At 43.6% G+C, this 23,422-nt stretch overlaps 1 protein-coding gene across 2 annotated transcripts in view; it reads left to right on the top strand.

The window, feature by feature from the left end:
* The window catches only part of ZBP1 (Z-DNA binding protein 1), a 208,640-nt gene that overhangs the window by 117,237 nt on the left and 67,981 nt on the right, over positions 1–23,422 (top strand). Inside the window, exons 4-5 of one of the 2 annotated variants that reach the window (XM_085619294.1) lie at positions 4,741–4,926; positions 11,034–13,001. In XM_085619294.1, coding sequence (XP_085475420.1) covers positions 4,741–4,926; positions 11,034–11,758 — 911 coding nt within the window. In that variant the 3' untranslated portion in view covers positions 11,759–13,001. Of the gene's footprint in view, positions 1–4,740; positions 4,927–11,033; positions 13,002–23,422 lie in introns of those variants that run through there. The other variant, XM_085619293.1, reaches the window with a different exon arrangement.

Genomic DNA, 23,422 nt, shown 5'->3' with positions numbered 1-23,422 from the left:
AGATGGGGTCAGCTGGATGGGGGAGCTGCAGCTAAGGGCCCTTTTAATAAAACAGGGCAAAATCAATCTGCTTATTAGAGGAGTATGATTCATGGTAATATTTGTGACATGCATGCACTTGTTGCTGAAGGCAAAGCATGTAAAGCTCTAAGTCACTGTAACAGCAGAGCAAAATTGTCCCCCTTGTAACCTGGTAGGCTTATTACACCACAGTAATGAAGGCTATTACAAGCCACTTAACGTTCTCTAACATTGTAATAGAAAGCGGGACTGCCACAGTCGCAGCTGCCTCTTGAACGGAGAAATCCATATGAAGTACCGAAGGGGGTACCACTCGTTGTATATAGTATATGGAACCTTGCAAACTTTGCGTAGAAATCTGCCTCTACTTTCCTTACTAAGGGCCAGATTTTCGAAGATCTTATGCCGTTTTTGCATCACAAAAGTGGCACAAACCAGCGCAAATCTTCTTTTTGGATTTACCTACCAGCGTTAAACTTGTTAAGCGCTGGAAATAACGTGAAAGTAACGCAAAGCAGCACATAGCGCTGCTTTGCATTACTTAGCGCCAAGGGGGCGTACCATGGGTGGTTCATGTGTATCTCCCATGCAACCACCCAAGGTTTCTGACGCTAAACCCAATTTACCAAAAAAAGTAGACCGGGCTTAGCGTCAGAAAACAGCGCACACTTGAACCAGGCGCTATGAAGGAGAAATGCTTTTTTCTCCTTTATTTTCTGATTTCGCTTGTGTGCTGTACGGTACAGGTCACATACAAAGTGGGAACATGTTTAAAATTAGTCTAAGCGTAGTATTTTGTACTGAAAGGGTTCCCTTCCAGTACAAAACCCATGCTTGACTGACAGAGACACCCTTGCACTATGGCGCAAAGGTGTCTCCGTGGCACACTGCAGCTAATTTCAGCACCGGCAATAGGGAAAGGGGAGGAAAGTGCCAAATTTCTGTAAACATGGTGCTCTCATGCTCTCTCCTTCTCACGGAGCGCAGCATTTGCCGCTGCTGCATTACGCTGCGTGAGATACTGGTAAATCTGGCCCTAAGGCTCTTTGTGGCACCTCTACTCAAATTTACTAAGGAGATTACATCACTTCTCTGCTGTAAACAGTTTTGCAGTTAAGGCCATCAGTATGTAAAGCAAATCTTTGAGCATAAAATGAGCCCCCTTAAACACATAAATAGTTAACTTGCTTCACCATTTCATCTAAATTGTCTGTGCTAAAATACACAATCATTATCCCATTAAAGAAGGTTTATGATACACAGTATTGCACTACTGGAGTTAAACACAGCTACTTTGCAGGACTGTGTATTACCACACACTCTAAATTAGGAAATTATCTGTTACTCTGATATGAATTCACTTGCTTACAATATGTGCTTGCAAGAAATAGTGTCTTACATATTGGCGTGTCCAATTTCTCAATATAGATTCAGGGGTACATTTACTTACATTTCACGCAACACAGGGCAGCAAGCAAAGTTGCTGTGCTGCATTGCGTGAAACGGAGACAACAGAAAAGCTCCATATCTATCAAGAAATGGTACGTTTCCGCTGTCTCCTACCTCTGTCGCAATGTGTGCTTTTTAGTGCCAGATCAGACACCCTGCACCATGGTGTATGGGCACCTGTGTTACAGGCACGATTGCTTTTGTGCAAGAAGGGATACCTTCCGCCACAAAAATAATCCTTAGAGGCATCTTCATCTTTCTATGTGCGCTGCAGAATGCACCACACATAGAAAGAGGAAGTAACCAGCAGAAATAAAGACATTTCTCCTTGTTACTCCTGGTTGAAGGAGGCATAGCATTTTGATGCATTCTCAGGTCTACTTAACTTTGTAAACCTGGGAATGCGTTAAAATCCATGGTCGATGCATAGGAACGCCCATGTTCCACCAATGGAACTTCTCCCTGAACCAAAGTAACGCAAGCCAGCAATGTGCTAATTTTTTTGCATTACTTTGTATTTACTAAACCACACAATCCTTGCAAAGTGGCTTTGAGTGGCTTAGTAAATGTCAAAAATTATTTTGCATCGGGTCTGCACCACAAAAGTGACGCAACCCAGACACAAAACCTTAGTAAATCTACCCAATTGTATTTATTTTGTATTATCTGCGACCAGTGAATATATTTTGTCTGAAAAGTAAAGAGAACAATTATTGGAAGGGGTTGGAGTATGATGGTGTGACCATGAAATACCTGCTACTATACTTAAAAGCAGTATTAAAAGTCACTTCCTAGTTTTGTGTCCTTTCAAAAGAACTCTGTCTTTACTATTATTCCTCTAATTTATCACAAAACTTTTCAGTAACTTGTGATATGTGGGAGGAAGCACCTTTCACCTACATTACATGTCACTGAGGAGTTCCTTGGTCATAGAGGAATGAGGCTGAAGGCCGATATTGCTTAGTAAGGTCGCGGAACTCCAAGGTGACTTGCAATATCCTTTTTGCATATGGTGAGGGGTTATTTTTTCCTTATGATACATGGTTGCATTATTACCCTTTCTCCAAAAAGTCAAATTCCCTAGTCTGTTACTATTTCGCGTGCAAGAGGTGCTATGGCTGCAGCTATGTAGAATAAATGTAGAAAACATGTAAATGTAATATATAGTGTGAAGTTTAACCCACCAAAATGTGCCTAACAATTTGTTGTGAAAACATGTATGCAGATTATTGTAGTTAATTTTTAAAAACTTTGTAGTTCATAATATGCGATGAGGTACAGTGATTTTCCTGCTTTCATAAAAAAAACTAGCTGTGAAAAAAATAAAAAATAAACAAACTTCCAGGAATGCCTCCTTTCTGCTAATGCCTATTTATTTCATGAAAATACTGCTGAAAACTGGTAAAGATAGCTATCACATTTTAAACAGCAGTATCTGGTTTTGACTTTGTAAGCAGGCATTGTACCATCACAACTCAATTATAATAAATTATAACAGTAGAGTAGTTACTTCATTTTCCTCTTATGGGAAACTGGTAGATTGCAATAAGAAAATAAGAGACAGGTTTTTTTATATGGGATACAGTACCTCCTGCTGTAGATTATAAGTATATTGTAAGTCACCGAGGAGTTCCAAGGCCATATAGAGGAATGAGGCCAAAGGTTATGGAACTCCGAGGTGACATGCAATATCCTTATTATGTATGGCTAGGGGTACTTTATTCCTTATAATGCATGGTCACCCGTCACCTTTCCCATAAGCCAATTACATTCTTGGTGCATTGCTCTTTCATATGAAAGAAAGAGCATGTTTATAAACATGAAGAATACACATAGAATCGCGGGTGTACAGCAAAATTAAACACATCAAAAAAGTGGTTAGCTAGTGTTGAAAAACAATATTAGAAGCAGTTGAATAGAAGTCATTTTAAAAAAACAAAATACGCAGCAGAAACAGCCAGAAAGATTCTAGCTTTTCTTTGATTTTCCAAGGAGTACAAAAAATAAACATGTTGCTATATATATCTACTTTCTGCTTGGCACTGTAGAGTTAAAAAAAAAAACAGAGCAGGAGAAAAGCAATGTTTCATTTTTGTTGCTTTTAACAGCTGCTCCATGACCCGACCTGCCTTTTACCTGGCTCTTACAACAGGCTTTGTGTTGTCAGAATTCAACTGTAATTAGCTATTACAGTTGACTTCTGACATCTCTCCTTTATAATCTGCGACTGAGGGGCTTATTTACAATAAAATGTCTGAGCTCGGAGTTGCCCTAAATTTGGCAGCACCGCACTCTGATATATTCTAAAACGCAGGGGTGCGCCGTATTCACAAGAATACAGTGCAACCCTGTGTTTCCCTTAGCGCTGGCGCAAAAAAAGCTAATGCCAGCTCCGGCAGCCCGTCGCAATGTTGCAAGGGTGCCTACACTGCAGGGAAGGTTGTTTATGTTTAGGAAGAGACACCTTCCTGCAGACAAACAATCAATAATGGTGATTTGCATCTTCTATGTGTGCTCCAGAATGCATTACACATGGAAAGAGCAAAAAACGAGGAGAAATTAATAATTTCTCCTCGTATCGCCATTCTAACGCCTGGTAATCCATGGCATTCGTTTTTGGCGCTGCCTTAGCCTTGTAAATTTGGTGCAGCATCAAAAAGCAATGGGTGTTGCAGTGGAACGCCTACAACAATACCCATTGCAGGCCCCTTTGCCGCAGAGGACTGCGGCAAAGGGGCATATTTACAAGTTGGCATTAAGCCACGCGAAGGGGCTTAGCGCTACCTTGTAAATATAGGAAATGGCGCTGCTCCACCTGAGTGTCAAACAAAGTGCCGCTCCGGTGGCGGTGAGGGCTTGTAAATATGTCCCTGAGTGCGTCAGAAGTCATCGATTATAAAAAATGTTTTAGAGACAGGTGTTTTTTACAGGGCTTGCAGAATCCCTTGTATTATAAATTCATTACAGGCTTACATATGTTATATTATTATTTTATGCAGTAGGGATACTCCCATGTGTAATGTACTTTATTGTGATTGTAGTTCTTACATTGAACTTATTCTCCTCTGCATTTGAAACTGCTTTACAATATGATTTATTCATTAGAATTGAATTATGTTAAACGTAGCAGTATTTGAGTTGGTAACATTGTGATTTCGTCAATGTTATAGATAATTTACAGCACAATAAAATGTGCTTTCTTGATTTGTAGGCTAATAAGGCTTTTCATATATTTAAGTGGCAATAATCATCTGTAATGTTGTTTTGCAGAGCAACTGATTTTGAACTATCTGAAAGAAAATGGAAAAAGCAGAAGTCTCGAAATTGCAAGAGGTGTTGGGATGCAGACTAGAAGTGATGTGAACAGCAGTTTATATTCACTGAAGGAGAAGCGATACCTTATCCAAGAGAATACAAACTGGTTCATAGAAGGAGCAAAAGAAGCAACAGCTTCAGGTACATCGAATCTTGTAAACCTTTTTCTTCCTCTGGGAATTTAAATGTGGATACAAATAAACACAGATCAGCAAATTTAGGGCCCAATTTGAGTTGGGGGGACGTTTACTCTGTCACAAAATTAGGGTTATCCCAGCTGTTAGATGCACATTATATCTTAATCCACTCGCAATAAGGCAGACGGGATATCTGTCACGTTTGTGATGGAGTACTCTACTTCCAGACGCTACATCAGGCCCTCAGTGTCAATCTTTAACAACTGGGCTCTCGAAAGGCAACACTACAGCATTACATAGCACTGCAATCGACTCAAAGTCAAAGGTGCTTCCATCTAGAAGCATTGCCGCTGCACGGAGGTGCAATCAGCCAATTTCAACGGAGGCGGTCACTGCTGGAGAAACTTCAGGGTTTGTCTTCATATCACGTATTTCAAAGTCATACCATACTATATCATTGAAAATACATCATAAGAGCCTTATGATTTTTACCTCTCTCTCCCCCTGTTGTTTTCATGAAGATGTTTGGTAGAGGACACAGGAGAGTACTTCAAAGAAAAGAAGAAATAAGGCTCACTTGGGGGTGCGGTGTAGCAAGGTTGTTGACTCATTGTGATGGACACGCAGCCATAGAAATACTCAAGCAATGGCTCGTCATACCTTTCAATGGGCTATGATGTAAGAAACCATGGCTCTTCGAACACTCATTGATTTATGAAAGTTACATTCTGGCCATATAAAGATGAAAACCATGCCCTCTCAAATGGGAGCCTATATCAATAGTTATTTGATCTGACGTTTAAACCCGTGTTTGATTATCAACTCTGGCTTTCCTTTTTACCTAGTTTTTACAACATTGTCTATTATTTTCAGTGAGTCGTCAACTTCTTTTAGAATACTTCTTATGCATGTATGAAAATCATAATGTCACCTCTCTGCTTTGAATGGCAAAGCTATCAAGTTATTTTAACATTTCTGCTTGCTTTATTGGTTTGTTTGAAAGCTTATGTTAAAAGTCAACTCTAAAACTGCAATTCAAACAATTAAATCACATTTGAAGTGAATCTTAATTTTATGCGAATTTTGCATGTCTGATCCTCAGACATGCTAATCAACTTGAAAAATTCAAGTACTATCTGAATCAAATTTGTACTTATTAACAATGTCCATTTAGTAGCCAGGGATTGGTGGCCCAGCAAATCAAAAACAAGTGGTGGCAATTTTGCACTTACCAGCAGTCTCCCGGTTTGATCCAGGAATTGTCATGTCTTCAAGTAGGGTATGTTGAAACATGATCACGAGTGTTTTGTTTGAATAGGTTAAGTTCCTGAAATGCAAATTTCTAGTGATAGACCTTCAAGGTCTGAGCCATGTAAAATAAAACGGGGAAAACATATTTAAGAACTAATATACTGCAATTTCATTCTTAAGAAGTCTATATCGTATGCTAAGGTTTCCCACGGCTTACTTTATTTCCTCTCACTAACGCACCAAATAGAAGATCTACAGTGAACATTATTTGAATGGAGTACTTGCCAAGCCATTGACCTGCCTTCTCCCGATCCCGGCATTGACTACATCCTCTACTTTGTTGTCTGTGCCGGTCTAAGAGAACTGCAAAAATTGAGGTGATCAGTGGACAATCAGTCTTCCCTCCCATCTCCTTCTTTCCGACTTTGAATTGCTTACTCCACAGAGTTCTACCTTTTTATCCTTCATTAATTCTCCATTCTTTTTTATATCATTGTATAGCTGTCCCATACCTTTTTTAAATATATCGTTACATCTGTCTCCTGTATATATTTTACTTTGATAGTATATTTCACCATAATGAGTTGAGTTTTCTTTTGTCATTCTCTCCCTCTCTCATTAGTGATCAACATGACACCATGTCACCATTTTTCTTTTTCTTGCCTTACTCTCTTTCTCTCTGCGTAGCTCTTCCTGTGCAGTTTTCCTTCACTTTGTTTTTCTTTAAATCTCTCATTTTTGTGTTGTCTTTTTTACTTATTTGTTTGTTATCTGCTTCTACAGCATCTTGTTCTCCCCGGAGACTTATACTTTTTGTGGCTTCCCACAAGCCACATTCTTCCTACCGGGCACCAGTATTTGGGAATTTTACAATAGGAAATGTTACTGTTAATAACTTTAACAATGCTACCATTCGTGATGAGTGTTCCCTGCAGGTAATATAAGTGCTTTAATACAATAACACAGTTGCCAAAGAGTGCCTCAACCTTTGTTGAAATCATTGCACTCTCATATGAAGTGTTTTTTTTTAAAATTTGAACATTTTATTGGACAAGATGACTATTTTGGAGTGCTACGGTCGGAATATTTAAACGGATATTTTACTTTCCCTACAATTACGACCGGACTCCTCAAATGAGTTCTAATTAAGAGATAGGATTGCAGCCCCACTTTTAACCCCATTTAATCTCCTTCACTAACAGGTTAGACCAAAGCTAACCTGACCACACTCACCCCAGGAGTCCCCTCTCTTCAGACAGGGGTGAAAGTAATGCAACATTTATGTGAACTGAATAAAGTTTTAGTAAAAATAATTAACAATGATATGATCAAATTACAAATCTTCCATTTAATATAAAGATATAGCACATCTTTTTCTGCTAATGTGTGCACACATTTAAGAAGCACATCACTCAAAAGAGGCGCAGGTTCAAAACAAGAAATCAGATGAAAGGAAATAATCAGATTCCTAGGTTGCTACATCCTCTTGCGAGCCCCTGCCCCGGAAGTGATCTTCTATACGACTTCTCGTAACTTTCCAGACTGGAGAGTTGTTGCTGCAGCAAATCACGCATCTGGGGCAAAGACTGGGGGGCTTATTTATGAGAGCCCTGCATAATTTTTGCATCACGTAAAGTGGTATATGCATGCCGCAGAGCTCTCATTTCAATTTCAGAACCCACGCAAAGCCACCCTGTGGAGCTTTGAGTGGCCTCATAAATCATGAGTGAAGCGACGCAGCGCAGATCACTGCTTCGCCTTACTCTGCTCCCGAAAGGCATTTTATGGGCGTTGCGATGGGTTTTGCCACTCAGCACCCATGGAATTTGATGCTGCCCCAGATTTACAAAGTGATGCAAACCTGGGTACGTGCCAAATCCGTGCGCATCCCGAGGTGAGGCGTAATGAGGAGAAATATGCGTATTTCTCCTCCTTCTATTTGTGCTGCATTCTGCAGCACAAATAGAAAGAGGAAAATGCCTCTTAGGATTGCTTTTGTGCAGGAATGTGCCCCTTCCTGCAAGAACAAAAACAGTTCTGCATGCAACGGAGGCACCCTTGCACCATGGTGTATGAATACCTACTTTGGCAGTAGGCTGCCGAAACTGCGCTAGCACAGGGAGAAAGGACAGGAATGCACAATATTGCTTAAATACGGTGCATTCCTGCTCTTTCACTTTGGCGTAGGGCAGGGTAGCAAGGTTGCCCTGTGCCAAAATCCCATAAATAAGCCCCTGGGTACGTTGGAAAATTGCACAGAATATGGGCAGATCTTGTGGCTAGATCCAAGTTTATGCCACTTTGATCTCTGTTTGATCTCTGTTTCCCTAGAAATGCTATTCAAAGAACATATTCCATGTATATTTTCAGATCCTGCTCAATTCTTTGATAGATACAAAAAAGCTCATGAAGGTACATTTGATTAATGTATTATTCTTATCCATATCTAGCCATGCCTTTTATGTAACAATAAGTCTCTGATTTGTTAATACGTCTAACAAGATCCTATGAAGGACACAACTCTCATGTCTTTTCCTGCCACCCCTGTAGCACCATTAGTGAGCCCGTGTGGCCTTTTCCAAATTTCACCAAAACCTAATGAAAATAGATCCCTTTATTTGGGAATGTTTGTTGACCGCGGTTAGCAGTCAACACATTGAAACTCATTAAGAGTAAGAAGTTTGGTATGTATTGCGATTAAGAGGATTGGAGCTGGCACCCACTCCTCAATGGATTAGTTCTTTCAGGTATCCCAGATAATTAACAAATAGACTGAAAAGAATAGGGGCGTTCACACCACTTTGCCTTACTCCTTTTAGAACATCAAAAGATGGTACGAGCTATCTGGGGGCAGCGTTATGTAGTTAATTCCTTTATTAAAACTAAGCAATTTTATGAACTTAGATTTGTTATGCTTTTTCAAAGAGAACCACGCACTCTCTCTATTTACCAGGTTAAAGTCTATTTTTAAGTCTATAAAAGTAGTGTAAATTTTAACTTTTTCAATTTAGAGAATGTTGCACAGATGAGATATAGTCGGAAACCTTGTTCACGTGTGAGTTTGCGGAACCTTACCTTTGCACTGCTCAGTATGCTCTTGCCATCCACTCATCCCGAGATCCTGTTTAAATTAAGAGTGTACCTACTGCATCTAAGAGTGTAGTTGGTTTATAATTATCAGTTTCTCTCTTATTGCCATGTTATTTATTGCCGTTTCTATTGCCCTTATTATGTATGGGTGAGTGCGGCTATCGGCATCTTTTCTTCTTATTACCTCTTGTAGTCAACAACAGCACAATACTAATCCATGAGCCAAGGTTATCTCCACAACTTGCCGTTTCAGTCTTCCCTCTCTTATCATTCTTTTGTTTGTCTTTTTTTCTCTTTTTGTGAGCTAGGCCTTGTCGATTATGACTATCTTGAATGTGCTTGTATTTATCTCCACTCTCTGGTGGTTCTCACTTGTTCTTCACTGCTACAATTGTCTGTCTTAAGGCATCATTTATTAGTTCATCCATCGTTTACTAATCTGACGAGTACCTTCTTTTGGCACCTTCTCTCAATTGTTCATCTTGTCTTTTGTATTCTTTTCACATTGCCATTTAGAAGTATATGTTGGTTAGAAAATATCTAGTATATAAAATGAGTGCTGTATTATTTTACCCGTTTAACTGTTCTCTCGATTGGAAAGTGCAATGTGGTGCTTCGGCCAGAGCGGCTGACTCCAGAGTGCGTAGCCCGCAGTTCGATCGCCGGCGGCAGCTCAGCTCAGCATCATGTGCAATAGCTCTCCTAGGGCCAAATGTACGACCGCTTAATTTTGCGACCATAATTTGCAATAAATTGCGACTCGCATGTTGCGAGTCGCAAATTGGAACCTACGAACAGGAGACAACACATGATTCCAAGTCGGTAATGACTCGCAATGCATTTCGGGTCCCGTTAATTTGCAGTTGCAACAGTAAGGCAAATAGTGACCGACACCAAAAATCACTTTCTTGCCTACGCAAATAGCGCGTGTGGCAGAAACAGGCCAAAATTCCACTCGCAAATTACGAGTTTGAAAAAACACATGGAAAACACTTCCTGCCAGAGCTGAAGGACCCCAAGGATACTCTTGATCAAAATCCTAAGCACATGTCCAGGTGCAGCAGGTCAGTACAGCACTGCTGTGTGAGCATGACTGACAGCATGAGCAGCAAGGCCAGCACAAAGGATGCTAAGGAGAGGCTGAGGAAGCTGAAGTTTGCCGAAAAGGAGCTGGACATCCTAACTGAGGAATGCTGCAACCACCATGAGGAGCTATTTTGGAGTGCCTCACACCGTGTGACAGAGTCAGACAAACGCAAGATTTGGCGTTTTATACAGCAGCGCATAAATGCCCTTGGAGTGGCACACAGGTCCATTGACGACATTAGGAAGAGCTGGTACGATCTGCGCTCCAGGGCCAAGGAGAGGGTGGCAGCATGTCTGCTAGAGGCACAAGGGACCAGAGGTGGGCCATCCTCTGCATCGGCACCTCCAGCTGCTAAATCCATGGTGAAAAGTACCCTTGAGAGGGCGGTTGTTGTAGGCTTAGGGGGCCTTGACACATCACATCCAGCAAAAAAATCCTGGTAAGTGAGAAATGTGTTTGTGATGTGTGAATTCCCACTAAAGCCTATTCTGTGTACGCATACTAATCTTCCACAACCAAACATCCCTTCCCAAACAACAAGCAACACTAAGGTTGCATCACGGGAGATGTAGTCTGTGACATATACAGTGTAGTAAGGACTGACTTGAGCTGATAAACATCGCAACACCACTGAAACAGTGACTCACATATTTTATTTTCTTCTTTCATCTTTTGGCACATAGACACACCACTGGGAGGAGAGCAGAGTTCTGATGACACTGCAGGTAACCCGGAGCTGGCCGAGATGGAGGAAGGGCAGGATGTGGGAGAGACAAGTGGGCCCAGTTCTTCAGAAGTCCCACCAACTACATCACAGGCCACAACCAGTGTCACACCAGCCTCAAAGCCGACACCAACATCCCGACGGTCTCTGGCCACCAGGGTGCGGATGTCACAACCAACCCAGCAGTCCCTTAGGTGGCTGCAAAGTGTGTCCTCTGCTGGAGCAGCCAGTCAGGTCATGTCTGGAGCACTGGATCGGGCAATGTTGCAAATACAGCGCCTGCAACAGAAGACACAGAGGCAGATGAATGAGAGGATGACACAGGGCTTCAGCATGATTTCTGACAAACTTACTGAAAATCACACCCGGCTGGAAGCAAAACTGGATGCCCTCACAAACACAGTTGCTGACCTAGCCAAAGATTGGGCAGAGGAAAGGGCACAGCTTAGGCGCATGGAGCGCAGCAGGGGGCACAAATTGGACACCCTGAGCAGGGCCATCTGCAGGCTTGCTCATGCAACAAGCCAACACAGCAAGCGCACCCTGGGGCTCCAGGTGGCGATGGGCCACTACAGTGGGGATGTTGCTCGTGGCCTGGAGAAGATCACTGCAACAGTGGAAACACTGCAGACAAATTTTATTGTTGGCGAAGGTGCCATGGGTGGCACAGATAGTGAGGTGTGATGCCACAGTAGCGTCTCTGCTACGGAGACACCTGTGATGCACCGTAGCAGCAGCCGGCACCTTGGATTGGGAAGTGGCAGCTCTGAGCAGGCTGGGCGGAGTGGCAAAAAATTATCTGTGTAGGTTCACTGCACAATATTTTTGCCACATATCCTTTCAATGTTGTGGTGATATAACCACACTGGAGTTACTTTGTAGTTTAGGCCTACATTTTCTGATGGGCAGGTTGTCCTTAGTTTGTTTGTGGATGCTTGTACAATAAAGCACGAATTGATAGTCACAATTTGTTCTGTCTTATGTACAGGTGAGTGGGTAAATAATGTGCACGGACCGTTAAAAATAGTTGTTGACAATCTGGTCCCTGCGCCTTCTCCCCTCTGCAGCAGCGCTTCCATCCCTTTGCTGTTGGGCAGGTGGTCCTGGGTCCTCATCCACAGAATTAGTGTCAGAAACATCCATGGGCAATCCACCCCTGCAGGCCATGTTGTGCAGCATGGCACATATTGCCATGATTTTACAGACTGTCTCTGGTGCATACTGCAGAGCTCTGCCACTCTTGTGTAGGCACCTGCAGTGCGATTTCAAGATCCCAATAGTGCGCTCAATCACAGTCCTGGAGCATCTGTTTGCCCTAGGGCATTGGCTCTGTGAAGGCCTGGGATGTGGGGAATCTTGGTGTCAGTTGTCCTGAGAGGTTGATCAGCAACCTGATGAAAGACAGAACTATGCACTGTTTATTACTTGATGTGATGATTCTGGCATATGTGTCAAGTCAAAAGCTTTGACTGGGTTATTATGAATGGTAAATAACACACGTGTATTTTCTGCTACTAATAAGCAGGTGTTTTTTAGTAATCTGATTGTGATTTCCAAAGGCTGATGGCATGATGTTTTTAGGGTAAATAGGTACCATTAGAGGTAACAGGTCTGATATTTTGGTATTGGATAGTAAATGTTAACTATGTTTAATAAAACTACATTTTATGGGATTCTAAGAACATAACAGTAGGCTTTCATTAGTGATTGTTAGCAGAAAGGACACTGTCTGTAGGCCTGACTTTCATTGGGCATGTACAAGTCCCTCTGTAACTGGGCTTTTAATGTTTTATTCCCACCTTCATTGATGTTACTGTTTGGTCTACTATTGTGCCAACTGTTCACTGGATGTATATTTGTGATTCTGTGCCTAGCATTTTCCTTTCTTCCATTAAAGTACATTTTTCTTTTTTTCAAAGAAAAAGCACTGGCTGGAGAATGATGTGTGTTATTATATGTATTACTGAGTTCTGAGTCTCAAACTCACATCACCTCCCTGACGGAGCATTGGACTGCTCTGCCCTTGCTATCTTGAGCATCAACTGCAGAAGGGGTGTGCTGGGTTTTCAATTTAGGGTGACAATAGTACAGGACCCCTTAACGTCGATGGTTAACAACCTCAATAGATACAACCGGGGCCAAATAACCGGTGCATGTCCTTGGCACCCCAAAATGTCCTGAGAGCAGGGATACAATTGAAGGGAGCACAGACTAGTGCTAGCTAATCTGAATTTGTTGCCTGTTTTGTAAGCCCTGTCATCAGTAACTGCTGTATGCTCAGCATATAATGGGCACTAGGTTGCTACATAGTGCAACTATGTTCATTGAAGCTTCGGAAGCAGGTACTTAAAGTTGGAGGAGGAGAGCAGAGGTGAGCAGGGCCAAGAAGAGTTACACCAGTGTGAAGGCAAGCAACCCTTTCAGACATACCTGCCAATAAATGTGTCTCTGGGCTGGCCACAAGGCAATAGTATCACCTCTGTGTCATTAGTTGTGAAAACATAGCCCGCATATTGCCCAAGAACTTCTGCACTTAATGATTTTTATTTGTAAAGCGCAAACATATCACCCCTCAAGGGTTTCATGGCACTGGGGGCCGTTGGGGAGATTAAGGGCCAGATGTACAACCATTTTGCATGCGCAAAATCGTTCGCAAACTGATTTGCGCTTGCAAAAATGGCTGTACGCAATGTACGAAATGCACTCACAAATGTCAAATTTGCACTGTGATAGAATAGCGACTACAATAAAAAGCGCCCGTTACTTGCGCCCCCAAAATAGTGAATCACAAAATGCATCTTGCAAAAATAAATGTAAGGACCAGTCGCAAATTGCGACTTTGTGCAAATAGGCTCATTTGTGCATGCAATTTACCACTAACCAGAAACAGGTGGTAACCAGGCCCATACCTATAAAAATAACCCCAGAATGCATCAGAAACCTTTCTACAATGGCTGCCCTGTACGTGATAGCAAGGACGAGGTAGATATTGGCTGAGGAGGAGACAGGAGAGGATATTCAGAGTCAGGCTAACATTGCCGGATAAGACAGAGGAGGAGATTTATGACCAGTACAGGCGGAGTAGCACTGTTATTCTAGACCTCATAGACACCTTGAAGCCACAACTTGAGAGCAGATCCCTGCACAGCAATGCAATTCCCACACCTGCACAGGTTAGCCTGACTCTGAATATCCTCTCCTGTCTCCTCCTCAGCCAATATCTACCTCGTCCCAATGCCCTATGGATTCTTAAAGTTGACCCTACCTTCTCCTGGGGTTACTAATTCGTAACCCTGAAAGATGCAGAGCTCTGTTTTCTCCCTACAAATGGAAAGGATTGTAGAGGAGAGGGGCTGCATTGGACCAGGTAGCTCCCACAACAACAGAACTATCCTAGTGGTGCCCCTGTCCTTTTGAGGCAACGCCACAGCAAATATACACATTAGAAAACGTTTATTTGCCTTATGGGGTGCACCTTCTCCATAAGGGCTTTTCTTTGTTGCAGCCTTTGAGCTCTGTCAGCTTTATCTTTCTTTCTTTTTTAAGATGGTGCCTCTTGTTCACCCACACTAGTCCACACTACTTCCCACTAGTCCGGCCAAAGCACATGGAATTGTGTGGCAATCTCGTTTGAGCCACTAATCCCCCGGCTTTCACCTCCACTTATCTCTCTCCTTGCTGAAGAAGTGCTGGTAAGCCACTTTATACCGCTCTTGACTTGGGGAGCAGAGAAGTGTGGGTGATGGCAATTTTCATGCTTGGGTGGCTGCACCCATTTACAAAGGACAACTTGAGTAAGTTGAAAGGTTCCCAGGACTGGATGATGGTTGTACTGTTTGCCCTTTCCTTAAATGGTGGTAATAGTAGATTGAAAAGACTTTTTGGTATATTTAATTTCTGGTTACATTTTAATTTTAATTAGAGAGATAGTATATAGGCTACGTATGATTTCCTACGATGGACACAAACAACAGACGTTTACACTGCCTGGGGCTAGCAATGGACATTGCAGAAAGACTTCAGGCTTTGGTGAGAATACTACATTAGATTAGATGAATTTGAAAAGGTAAGCATGAGTTTGTTTGTGCACCAGTGCTTGCCTCATAGAGAGCTAGAACAATCACAAAAGGTTTAATTGAGGGAGGAAGATCCATTGTGGTGGGAACTCCCCCCGGCACACTGACAAAGCTACAGACCCTAGATGAGATGAGAAGCACAAAGGTGTGAATGGAGAGCAGAGATTGCAAATAACTCAAGGGGCTATACTAGGCCAGAGAATAGTTACTTATTTTTCATTTAATGTTTCCTGCAAAGTACAATGGGCCAGAGTGCAACAGAACCTTTTACAGTAATAGATTACAGCCATTGAGTAGAATGACTGTCAAGCAAAGTCAGAACTAACCGAGACTGAAGTGTTGAGATGTGCCATCCTTGATAAACCTCTCTGGCCATGTTGGGTACGGGGCGCTTCATGTGTGCTCACATAGCTTAATTGAGAGTTATCCCCTTGTACTAAACCTCCTCAACAGCCTCATTTCTCAATCCATGCCAGTACATGTGTCTTCTTCAAGTAGGTTTGGTTACCTGTGCTTGAGTCTTAGTGAACATGATTTGTGCACACTGGTGGATTCTAGGCAAACCTAGGCCAGTAGTAATCTTGAGACAGCATGGCAGTGGGTATTTTAGATGTAGCAACCCCCAGCAATGTACTACAATTGAAATGTAGTCTGCAAAGCTACGTAGAATTACAGGTGTTCCCTTGGTACTTATCACAAAACCAACAAAATGTACAACTCATCTCCTTTACCATGCCTTTAAGAGCCTATGACCTGTTCATTATTTAGATCCTTTCAGTCTGCTGATCAGACAGGAAGTGTCAACAAGTTCTCACTTCGATGTGTGACAGAAGGTAGCAAACCACACACCCAATTATTTGTCGTATTACATGCAGCATGGGCTTGGTGCAATATCTGGATAAAAACATTGTCCTTATAGGACTTCCGGTGCTCCTCCTTATGAGGTGCTAAGGTGCCAAAAATATGTTCAGGAGGGGCTGGCGTAGTACTCATCCAAGCATGCACAGGGTATTTCTCTTTTAGGAAAAACATCACCCCAAGTACCAATATCAGGGAAAGCAAAATTATTGCAACAAACACTATTTTACTCTTAGTGGACCAAGAGGGCCAAACAGGCCCATCTGAAGTGGGACGTGGAGCCGCAAAGGGCTGGTCCTCGTCATGGATAGGGCGACCAAAAGGATACATTTATAAAACTTTAAAAGCAGCTTATATGTATCAGATGGAAAAATTCACAAACTGGAGCCACTAATGCTACAACAGTACCAGAGGGGAAACAAGTTAGCCAGTGTCCTTCAGAGCTTCACTGGTAGATTCCTATTGTTCATCAACGACAGTGCTATGAAGCACTCCCTCAGAGGAGCTGCGCGATCGCAGCCCCTGCTGGGAAACAAATCCTCTTCTTTCAGGATAGGGCACCCTCCCTCCTTGGAAGATACCCTCAGCTTATAGTGTCCAGGTCAGTGCACCAATCTCTGTTCCCTACTCTTATCACCGGTACCTTAGGCAGGGTACCTACAACCTGGTCTTAAGTCCTTCCCTAACTCCTAGACTGTCCATCTGATGCACTGAACTTTCGTCGATGGCGTAGATATCTGGTGACTCCAGGCTCTGTCTCATTGGCAAAAAGGGGTAGAAACTCAGGGTCAGGTGGGCATTGAGACTCAGATTCTGGTGTATTGGAAACGGGGTTATCCGGGGTGGCCCTTATCTCTGGTGAGACCGCCTCCAACAAGGCTGCGTCATTTTCTTCGTCCGTCTGCGCCCACCTCAATCGGGCGTCAGAGAAGGGAACGAAGCAGGGCACCCGCTCTCCTTCCTGGTCAGCAATGCCATCGATGACCCACTGATCATAAGGAAGTGGGAGAGGTACCTTCTTGACATGCGTTCCATGGACCCGATGCTTCCGGCCTTCAAGCTTGACTACAGTGCGGATGGCGAGGAGGACAAGCAGTGGCCCCTTCCACCTAGGCTCCAGGCAGTTCTTCCATTGAAAAAATTTCACCAACACGTTGTTACCGGGCTGTAGCTGATGCCCGAGCCCCTCTGGTACTGGTCACAGCGTGTCTTGGTTCTGTTGATGAATAGAACGAAGATCTTTAGACAATTCATACAGATAATCTATAAGCAGGGGGTACTCTATCTCTGAAAAGCGCTTAGGTCTTGGAACGCCCCAGACATTAGCGGGGCGTCCGAAGACCACCTCATACGAGGACAACCCTGTTCTAGAATGCGTTGTCGCCCTGGTAGATAACAAAGCCAAAGGTAACGCATCCGCCATCGCAATCCTGTGCTTTCTTGGATCTTCACTAACTTCAGTTTGAGAGTACCATTGTACTTCTCAACCTGGCCTGCTGACTGGTGATGGTTCGCTGCATGAAACTTCTACTTAATATGCAAGCCTTTGCAAACCAATTCAATGACTTTTGAATTGAAGTAACTTCCGATGTCACTCCAGATCACACGTGGCAATCCATAGCGCGGGAAGAACTCTTTTAAGAGTGCTTTTGCCCTTCTTTTCCCATCTGTAAATATTTATTTTCAGTGAAAAAAATAAAAAATAAAGTTTAAAAAAAAAAAAGAGTTGTTTTGCCGTCACCATAGTTGCATTCTCCTTAGTGGGGTAAGCCTTAATCCATTTACTGAATGCACAAATCACTTCTAGCACATACTTTAAATTGTTAACTCGTTCCATTTCAATGAAATCCATCTGGAGGACCTCGAAAGGGAAGGAAGGCGGTGCAAAGTTACCTGCGGGTGTAGGAGTGCCTTTCCCAGGATTATGTGTCATACAAATAATGCAGTACTTCACTAGGTGTGTGGCTACCTTAGAGATATTATCGTTCTGCCATACTTAGTCCAGTAGTTTACATATTCCTTTGGCACTAAAGTGTGCTGGGCCGTGGGCCATGGTAACAACAGGGAGCACGTAGGCATTAGGCAGCAACCATCTCTGTTTCCCAGACAAGTCAGTCCAGCACCCATCCTCATCCAAATGCCCTGTACTCTCCTCCCATATCGCCAATTCTTCTAGGGACGCCTCACCCTGAATTTCCCTGACATTTTCCAATGTGTCCTTGAACATTCCATTGTCTGGCGCCCACCTAGCGGGACCTGCCACAAACATCTTTTTCATCTTTGATCGAGTTGTCTCCTTAGCTGTCTGGTCTGCGAACGCATTTCCCCTCCCAACATTGTCTGTGATGGCTTTGTGAGCGCTACATTTTATTATTGCCAACTTATCAGGAAGTGTCAATGCTGACAACAGCCTATGTATCAATGGACCATGCTGTATTCGCAACCAATGCGAGGTCAAGAACCCTCTCTCCGCCCAGAGGCGCCCACAATTATGGGCCACCCCAAAGGCATACTGGCTGTCGGTGTAGACATTGACAGTCAGTCTCTCACTCAACTCACACGCCCTAAGGAGGGCAACCAACTCTGCAGCTTGTGCCGATTGGTATGGGATACGGGATGTCTCAACTACAGTGTATAATGTTGTGATTGCACAAGCTGCGGTTTTAGTGCCATCTGGTAGTTTGAAACAAGAGCCATCGACATATAGTTCCCCTTGCGGGTCAGGTAGGGGAACATCAGTCAGGTCTACCCGTCCTTTAGTTTCTTCCTCAGTCTGAAATAAACAATCATGGACATCATTGTCCTTTTCTTCCAAAGGGAGGGGTAGTAACGTGGCTGGGTTCAGAGTTGCACATCGTTTGATAGTAATGTGCAGAGCAAACAAGGTTAATTCATATCCAGTCAGACGCGCACTAGTAAGGTGCTGTGTCTTTGTCTTATTCAATAGCGTATCCACAGCATGAGGTACCATTACTGTGAGATCAGTATCAAGGACGAGCCATGCCAATTGTCTGATAGAAACTGCCACCGCCGCAACAGCTCTCAAACAGCTCAGGAGAGATCTGGCGCCGTTATCAAGAATAGCAGAAAAATAAGAGCAGGGTCTCTGCTTACCACCGAAAACCTGTGTTAGAACAGAAAGCGTGCAACCATCTGTCTCATGTACATAGAGCACATAAGGCTTTCTTGTAATCAGGAGTACCAAGCACAGGAGCAGAGCAAATCGCACCCTTTAGTTGCTCAAAAGCTTGCTGGCATGCAGATGTCCAAGGCAAGGGTTCATGCACCTCTTTGGTGGTGAGGTAAAGGAGGGGTTTTGTTAGTAAGGAATAATTAGGGATCCAGTGACGACAATACGAAGTTATACCAATGAAAGCACGCACTTCGCGCTGGGTCTTGGGAACAGGCATATTTGTATTAGCAGCTATGCTTTCAGGTGTTAGTCTGCGACTCTCCTTCGACAGCAGGTGACCTAAATAGGGGACCTCCTGTTGACAATATTGAAATTTGGTAAGTGACACCTTGTGTCCATGGTGTGCCAAAAGCAACAATAATTTAACTGTGGCTTCTTTGCAACCATCCTCAGTGTCCAAAGCCACAAGGAGGCCGTCAATGTACTGCAACAGCACATTACCAGGGGTAAGCTCTAAAGAATCCAATTGAGCTTTCAAAGCTTGGCTATAGATACTAGGACTTTCTGTATAGCCTTATAAAGCACAGCAGAATCTAAAACTCCTTCCGGCTATTACAAATCCAAACAGATATCTGCTATCTGTATCGAATGGAATGCTGAAGAAAGCATTCTTCAAATCGATCACTGAAAATAATTTAGCTGATGGAGGAATCCTTGTCAAGATCATGGTAATGTCTGGAACCACAGGGTACTGGGGAACCACTATTTTCTCTAAGGTCCATGACAAAGCGGTAAACATCAGGGTGGGCCTCAGAAGAATCCAAGAGTGTCTTTTCAAGAATAGGAAGAATAGGAGTATTAAACACATTCGCCACTGTCTCTTCAACCACACCAGACTTAATCAAATCCTGAATTATTTGCAATAAGGCCTTTTCTCCTGCCTGGTATATCTTGTTCTGGGGAATAAGCGGCAAGACAGCATTGTCTTTGATCTGCATAGAGACCGGTGGGATCTGGAGTAAAACCACATCTGTGTCTCCTGTTGCCCATAATGTGCATGGCACATCGTTGAACTCAGCAGAGAGGGGTGCATCCTTTGCAAAGCATTGCTTAGCACAGGCCACTTGTGGTACAATAGTCATATAAACGCCGTCTGGAGAGCAAAAAATTGTGGCATGCAACCTTTTTAACCAATCCAATCCCAACAAATTCTCCCCACAATTTGACGTTAATAAAAATGGTGAATCAACCGTGAAGGGACCAATAGTCAAAGCAAGAGGTTTGGAAATGGGGCTAAAAACCGGCATGCCTGAAAAACCTATCAATACATTATTTTGGCCAGACAGATCTGCCCCCGGGACCAGTGAACGGTAAACAGAGCTACTCATAGCCCCTGTATCAACGAAAACTTTCTTGGTCGTACCTTGCAAATTCGCAGTGACATAGGGTTCGTGCTGATCTACACCAGAACTGGTCCCTCACACTGTCCCTGGCTGTCCTAGCTATGAGACATCCCTGTCACGTCGTCCATGTCATAGTCGTCATGATAGTACTGCCGCCCTCAGGGGTCGTCAAAATAGTTCCCTCTCTGTCGCTTAGACGATGTATTCTCTGACCGCATCTCCCCTCGGCCTCCTCCTCCTCTTCCACATCCTCTAAAACCCCGACCTCTCGGGGTCTCACCTTTCTGCAATAACTTCGGGCACTCGTTCCGCCAATGTCCCTCCAGCTTGCAATATGCACATTGGTTGAACCCAGTGGGTGCACTCGAAGTCACCCCTGTTAGGCTGGGGCAGCTGCTGGGCGAACCCGAACCTCTTCCACTTCTCCTCGCAACTTGCTGCATCAACACACTTGTCTTCAAACCCTTTTACTTTTTCTCCACCTTTTCTTTGTCCTCATTCTCTCTATGCTCATAGTACTGTGCCATACTCAAAATCACTGATGGGAATGAGGTCGTCCAAGTACTTTCCGAAGCCTGCAACTTGGTTGCAATCTCGGGAAGCAAGTTAGTGACAAATCTGTTAACAAACAAACAAACACCACCCTCCTGTGACAGATCTTGACCACTAAAGTCTAAAAACACCCCTTCAAATCTGGTAAAGAAATCGGACACGCTTTCATCCTTCTTCCGATGACACGTAGTCAACTTATCCCAATCCACTCGCCTCGATGGGTTAAGGGAGTGCATGTAAATGATAATACGCCCCGGCAGAGCTAGGAGCTCCGTTTTCGGCTTCTCGCCGGGCTTACGCTCCTTATCCCTGGCCCTGATCTCATCTCATGTGCCACCCAACTCCAGTGCATGATCCTGCATATGAACCTGCCTCCATATGTCTACCGGTACCAGCAGGCCGAAAAATAACTCTATATCAGCTAATGTCATCACTGTGGAGGAGGCCGCCTCCGTCAATTCTTTATAATATGCTGTAGGGTTTTTCCGAGGGTCTGGCTCTTTAGGGATCGGACCTCACTCCTCTTCCAAGGAGTATAGATCCACTGTTCCTGAAACCGAGCGTATTTCAGGATAGTAAATGGGATGGACCTCTCTCATGGGGCACTGAGTCACCATCGTCGGGACCTTTTGGAGCAATCTGCCTCGGTAACCCACCAATGTTGTTACATTGCTAAAAACCTCATTGGGAGCCATACCTGTAGCATATACCCTGTCCCGTATGTCATAGATGATCTGCGGTGAAACATCCTGTCCTATTAGTGCGGCCGACATGTGCTTAAAAGCATGCTGCTGTATGAAGGGCTCATAATCTTTCATCACGCTCCACACATCTTCCACACTATAGATCGCATTCCAGGCCCACCGAGCTGCTTGATTCACCACCATTTGCTTTTCCTCATCACCCACAGCAGAACGCACCAACACTTTCTCCATGTGGTCTTGCGCTGCTGCCCAATACACTTCATGTATCCCACGTACATTCTGCTGTGCTTGGGGTGTCATACTTGACGGAGAAAGAGCAGACGAAGAGACAGGTATCATCCTGAAAGGAGACAGTGTTGTAGGAGTGAAAGGGGGTGTAGCGACGGATACGGAGTCAGTAGACGGAACAGGAGAGCTAACGGCTCCCGCCTCTGCTACTTGCGTGAGCAGAGAGGAAGCAGGCGGGGCTGGGGCCGAAGCAGTTTGGCCAGAGGCGGAAATAATAGGGAGAGCGGCATCAGGGGCCGGGGACTGAGGTGTGGGGACCTTTGGGTATATCCACTGAGGAGCATAAGGTGGAGGAGGATGAGAATCCAATAGCTCTTCAACAAAAACATCACCTTCCTCTCTAGTAACATAACATTTATCAGTCTGCAATCAGAACTTTCTATCTGCACATTCTATGCCTTTTTCTATCTTTTCTCTTTCATAGGCCACTGCATGCTGCGTTATTGTTTGCATCTGTCTCTTCCGGGACTCTTTCTCTGCTTTCATACACCTTTGCTTTGCTTCTTTCTGCCATACTCTTAGAGAATCAAACATCGACTGCCTGCTCTTTTTTTAGCTAACAATTTGTCCTGGAGAAATTCAATTTTAGTTCATCAAACGAGCCAGTGAGTGGCCATTGTAACTTAGCATTGTCCCTCGTATATTTATTCCACAATGTGCTAAACATAACAGGGCCAATACCATGCTTCATGTATACGCCAAAATTTGGGGTACCCTCCGAAGGCGCAGGCTGGCTCTCTTCCAGTCGAGCCTCGGTAGAACAACACCGACATCCAAAACATCCCAGTTTACTTCGACAAGGCATCTTAATATAAGACACATGCGCTGTCCCCAATGGACAAGTATAACACCAACAAACACAATGAAAGGAAAAATAAATAGGAACACTTGTTTAAGAACCGAACCAAAACGGTCCGAAGACCACTCCCTGCAGTCCAGAGACTGTACCAAGTTCAAGAAGACAGTTCGGAGACTGTACTAACTTCAAGAAGACAGGCTCTAGCCCCAGACCTTTTTAAGAGTAGACCAAATTTCCAGTTGGCCTGGCAGATTGTTCACAGGGCACGCCTTAATCTTCTGAGTTCACCTGCTTTGTTGAACAGAGACACAGGACATTCTGTTGAGCGTAGAAGATCAGGTTTATTAGCTGCAGCTAAGTACAGTTGTCCCAGAAGTACACTCAGTATGTTCTTAGGAGACTGCCACTTTACTCTGTGGCGCACAATCTTTTATAGCACATAGATTCACCAAGAACACTCTCAATGCATACATGGTTATCAAATGAGAAGAGTTTGAAAACAAGATATAACCAATGAGAAAAGTTTGAAAACAAG

This window comes from Triturus cristatus, chromosome 7, assembly GCF_964204655.1.
Source record: "Triturus cristatus chromosome 7, aTriCri1.1, whole genome shotgun sequence".
NCBI lineage: Eukaryota > Metazoa > Chordata > Amphibia > Caudata > Salamandridae > Triturus > Triturus cristatus.
This window is presented reverse-complemented; position numbering and strand designations above follow the sequence as displayed.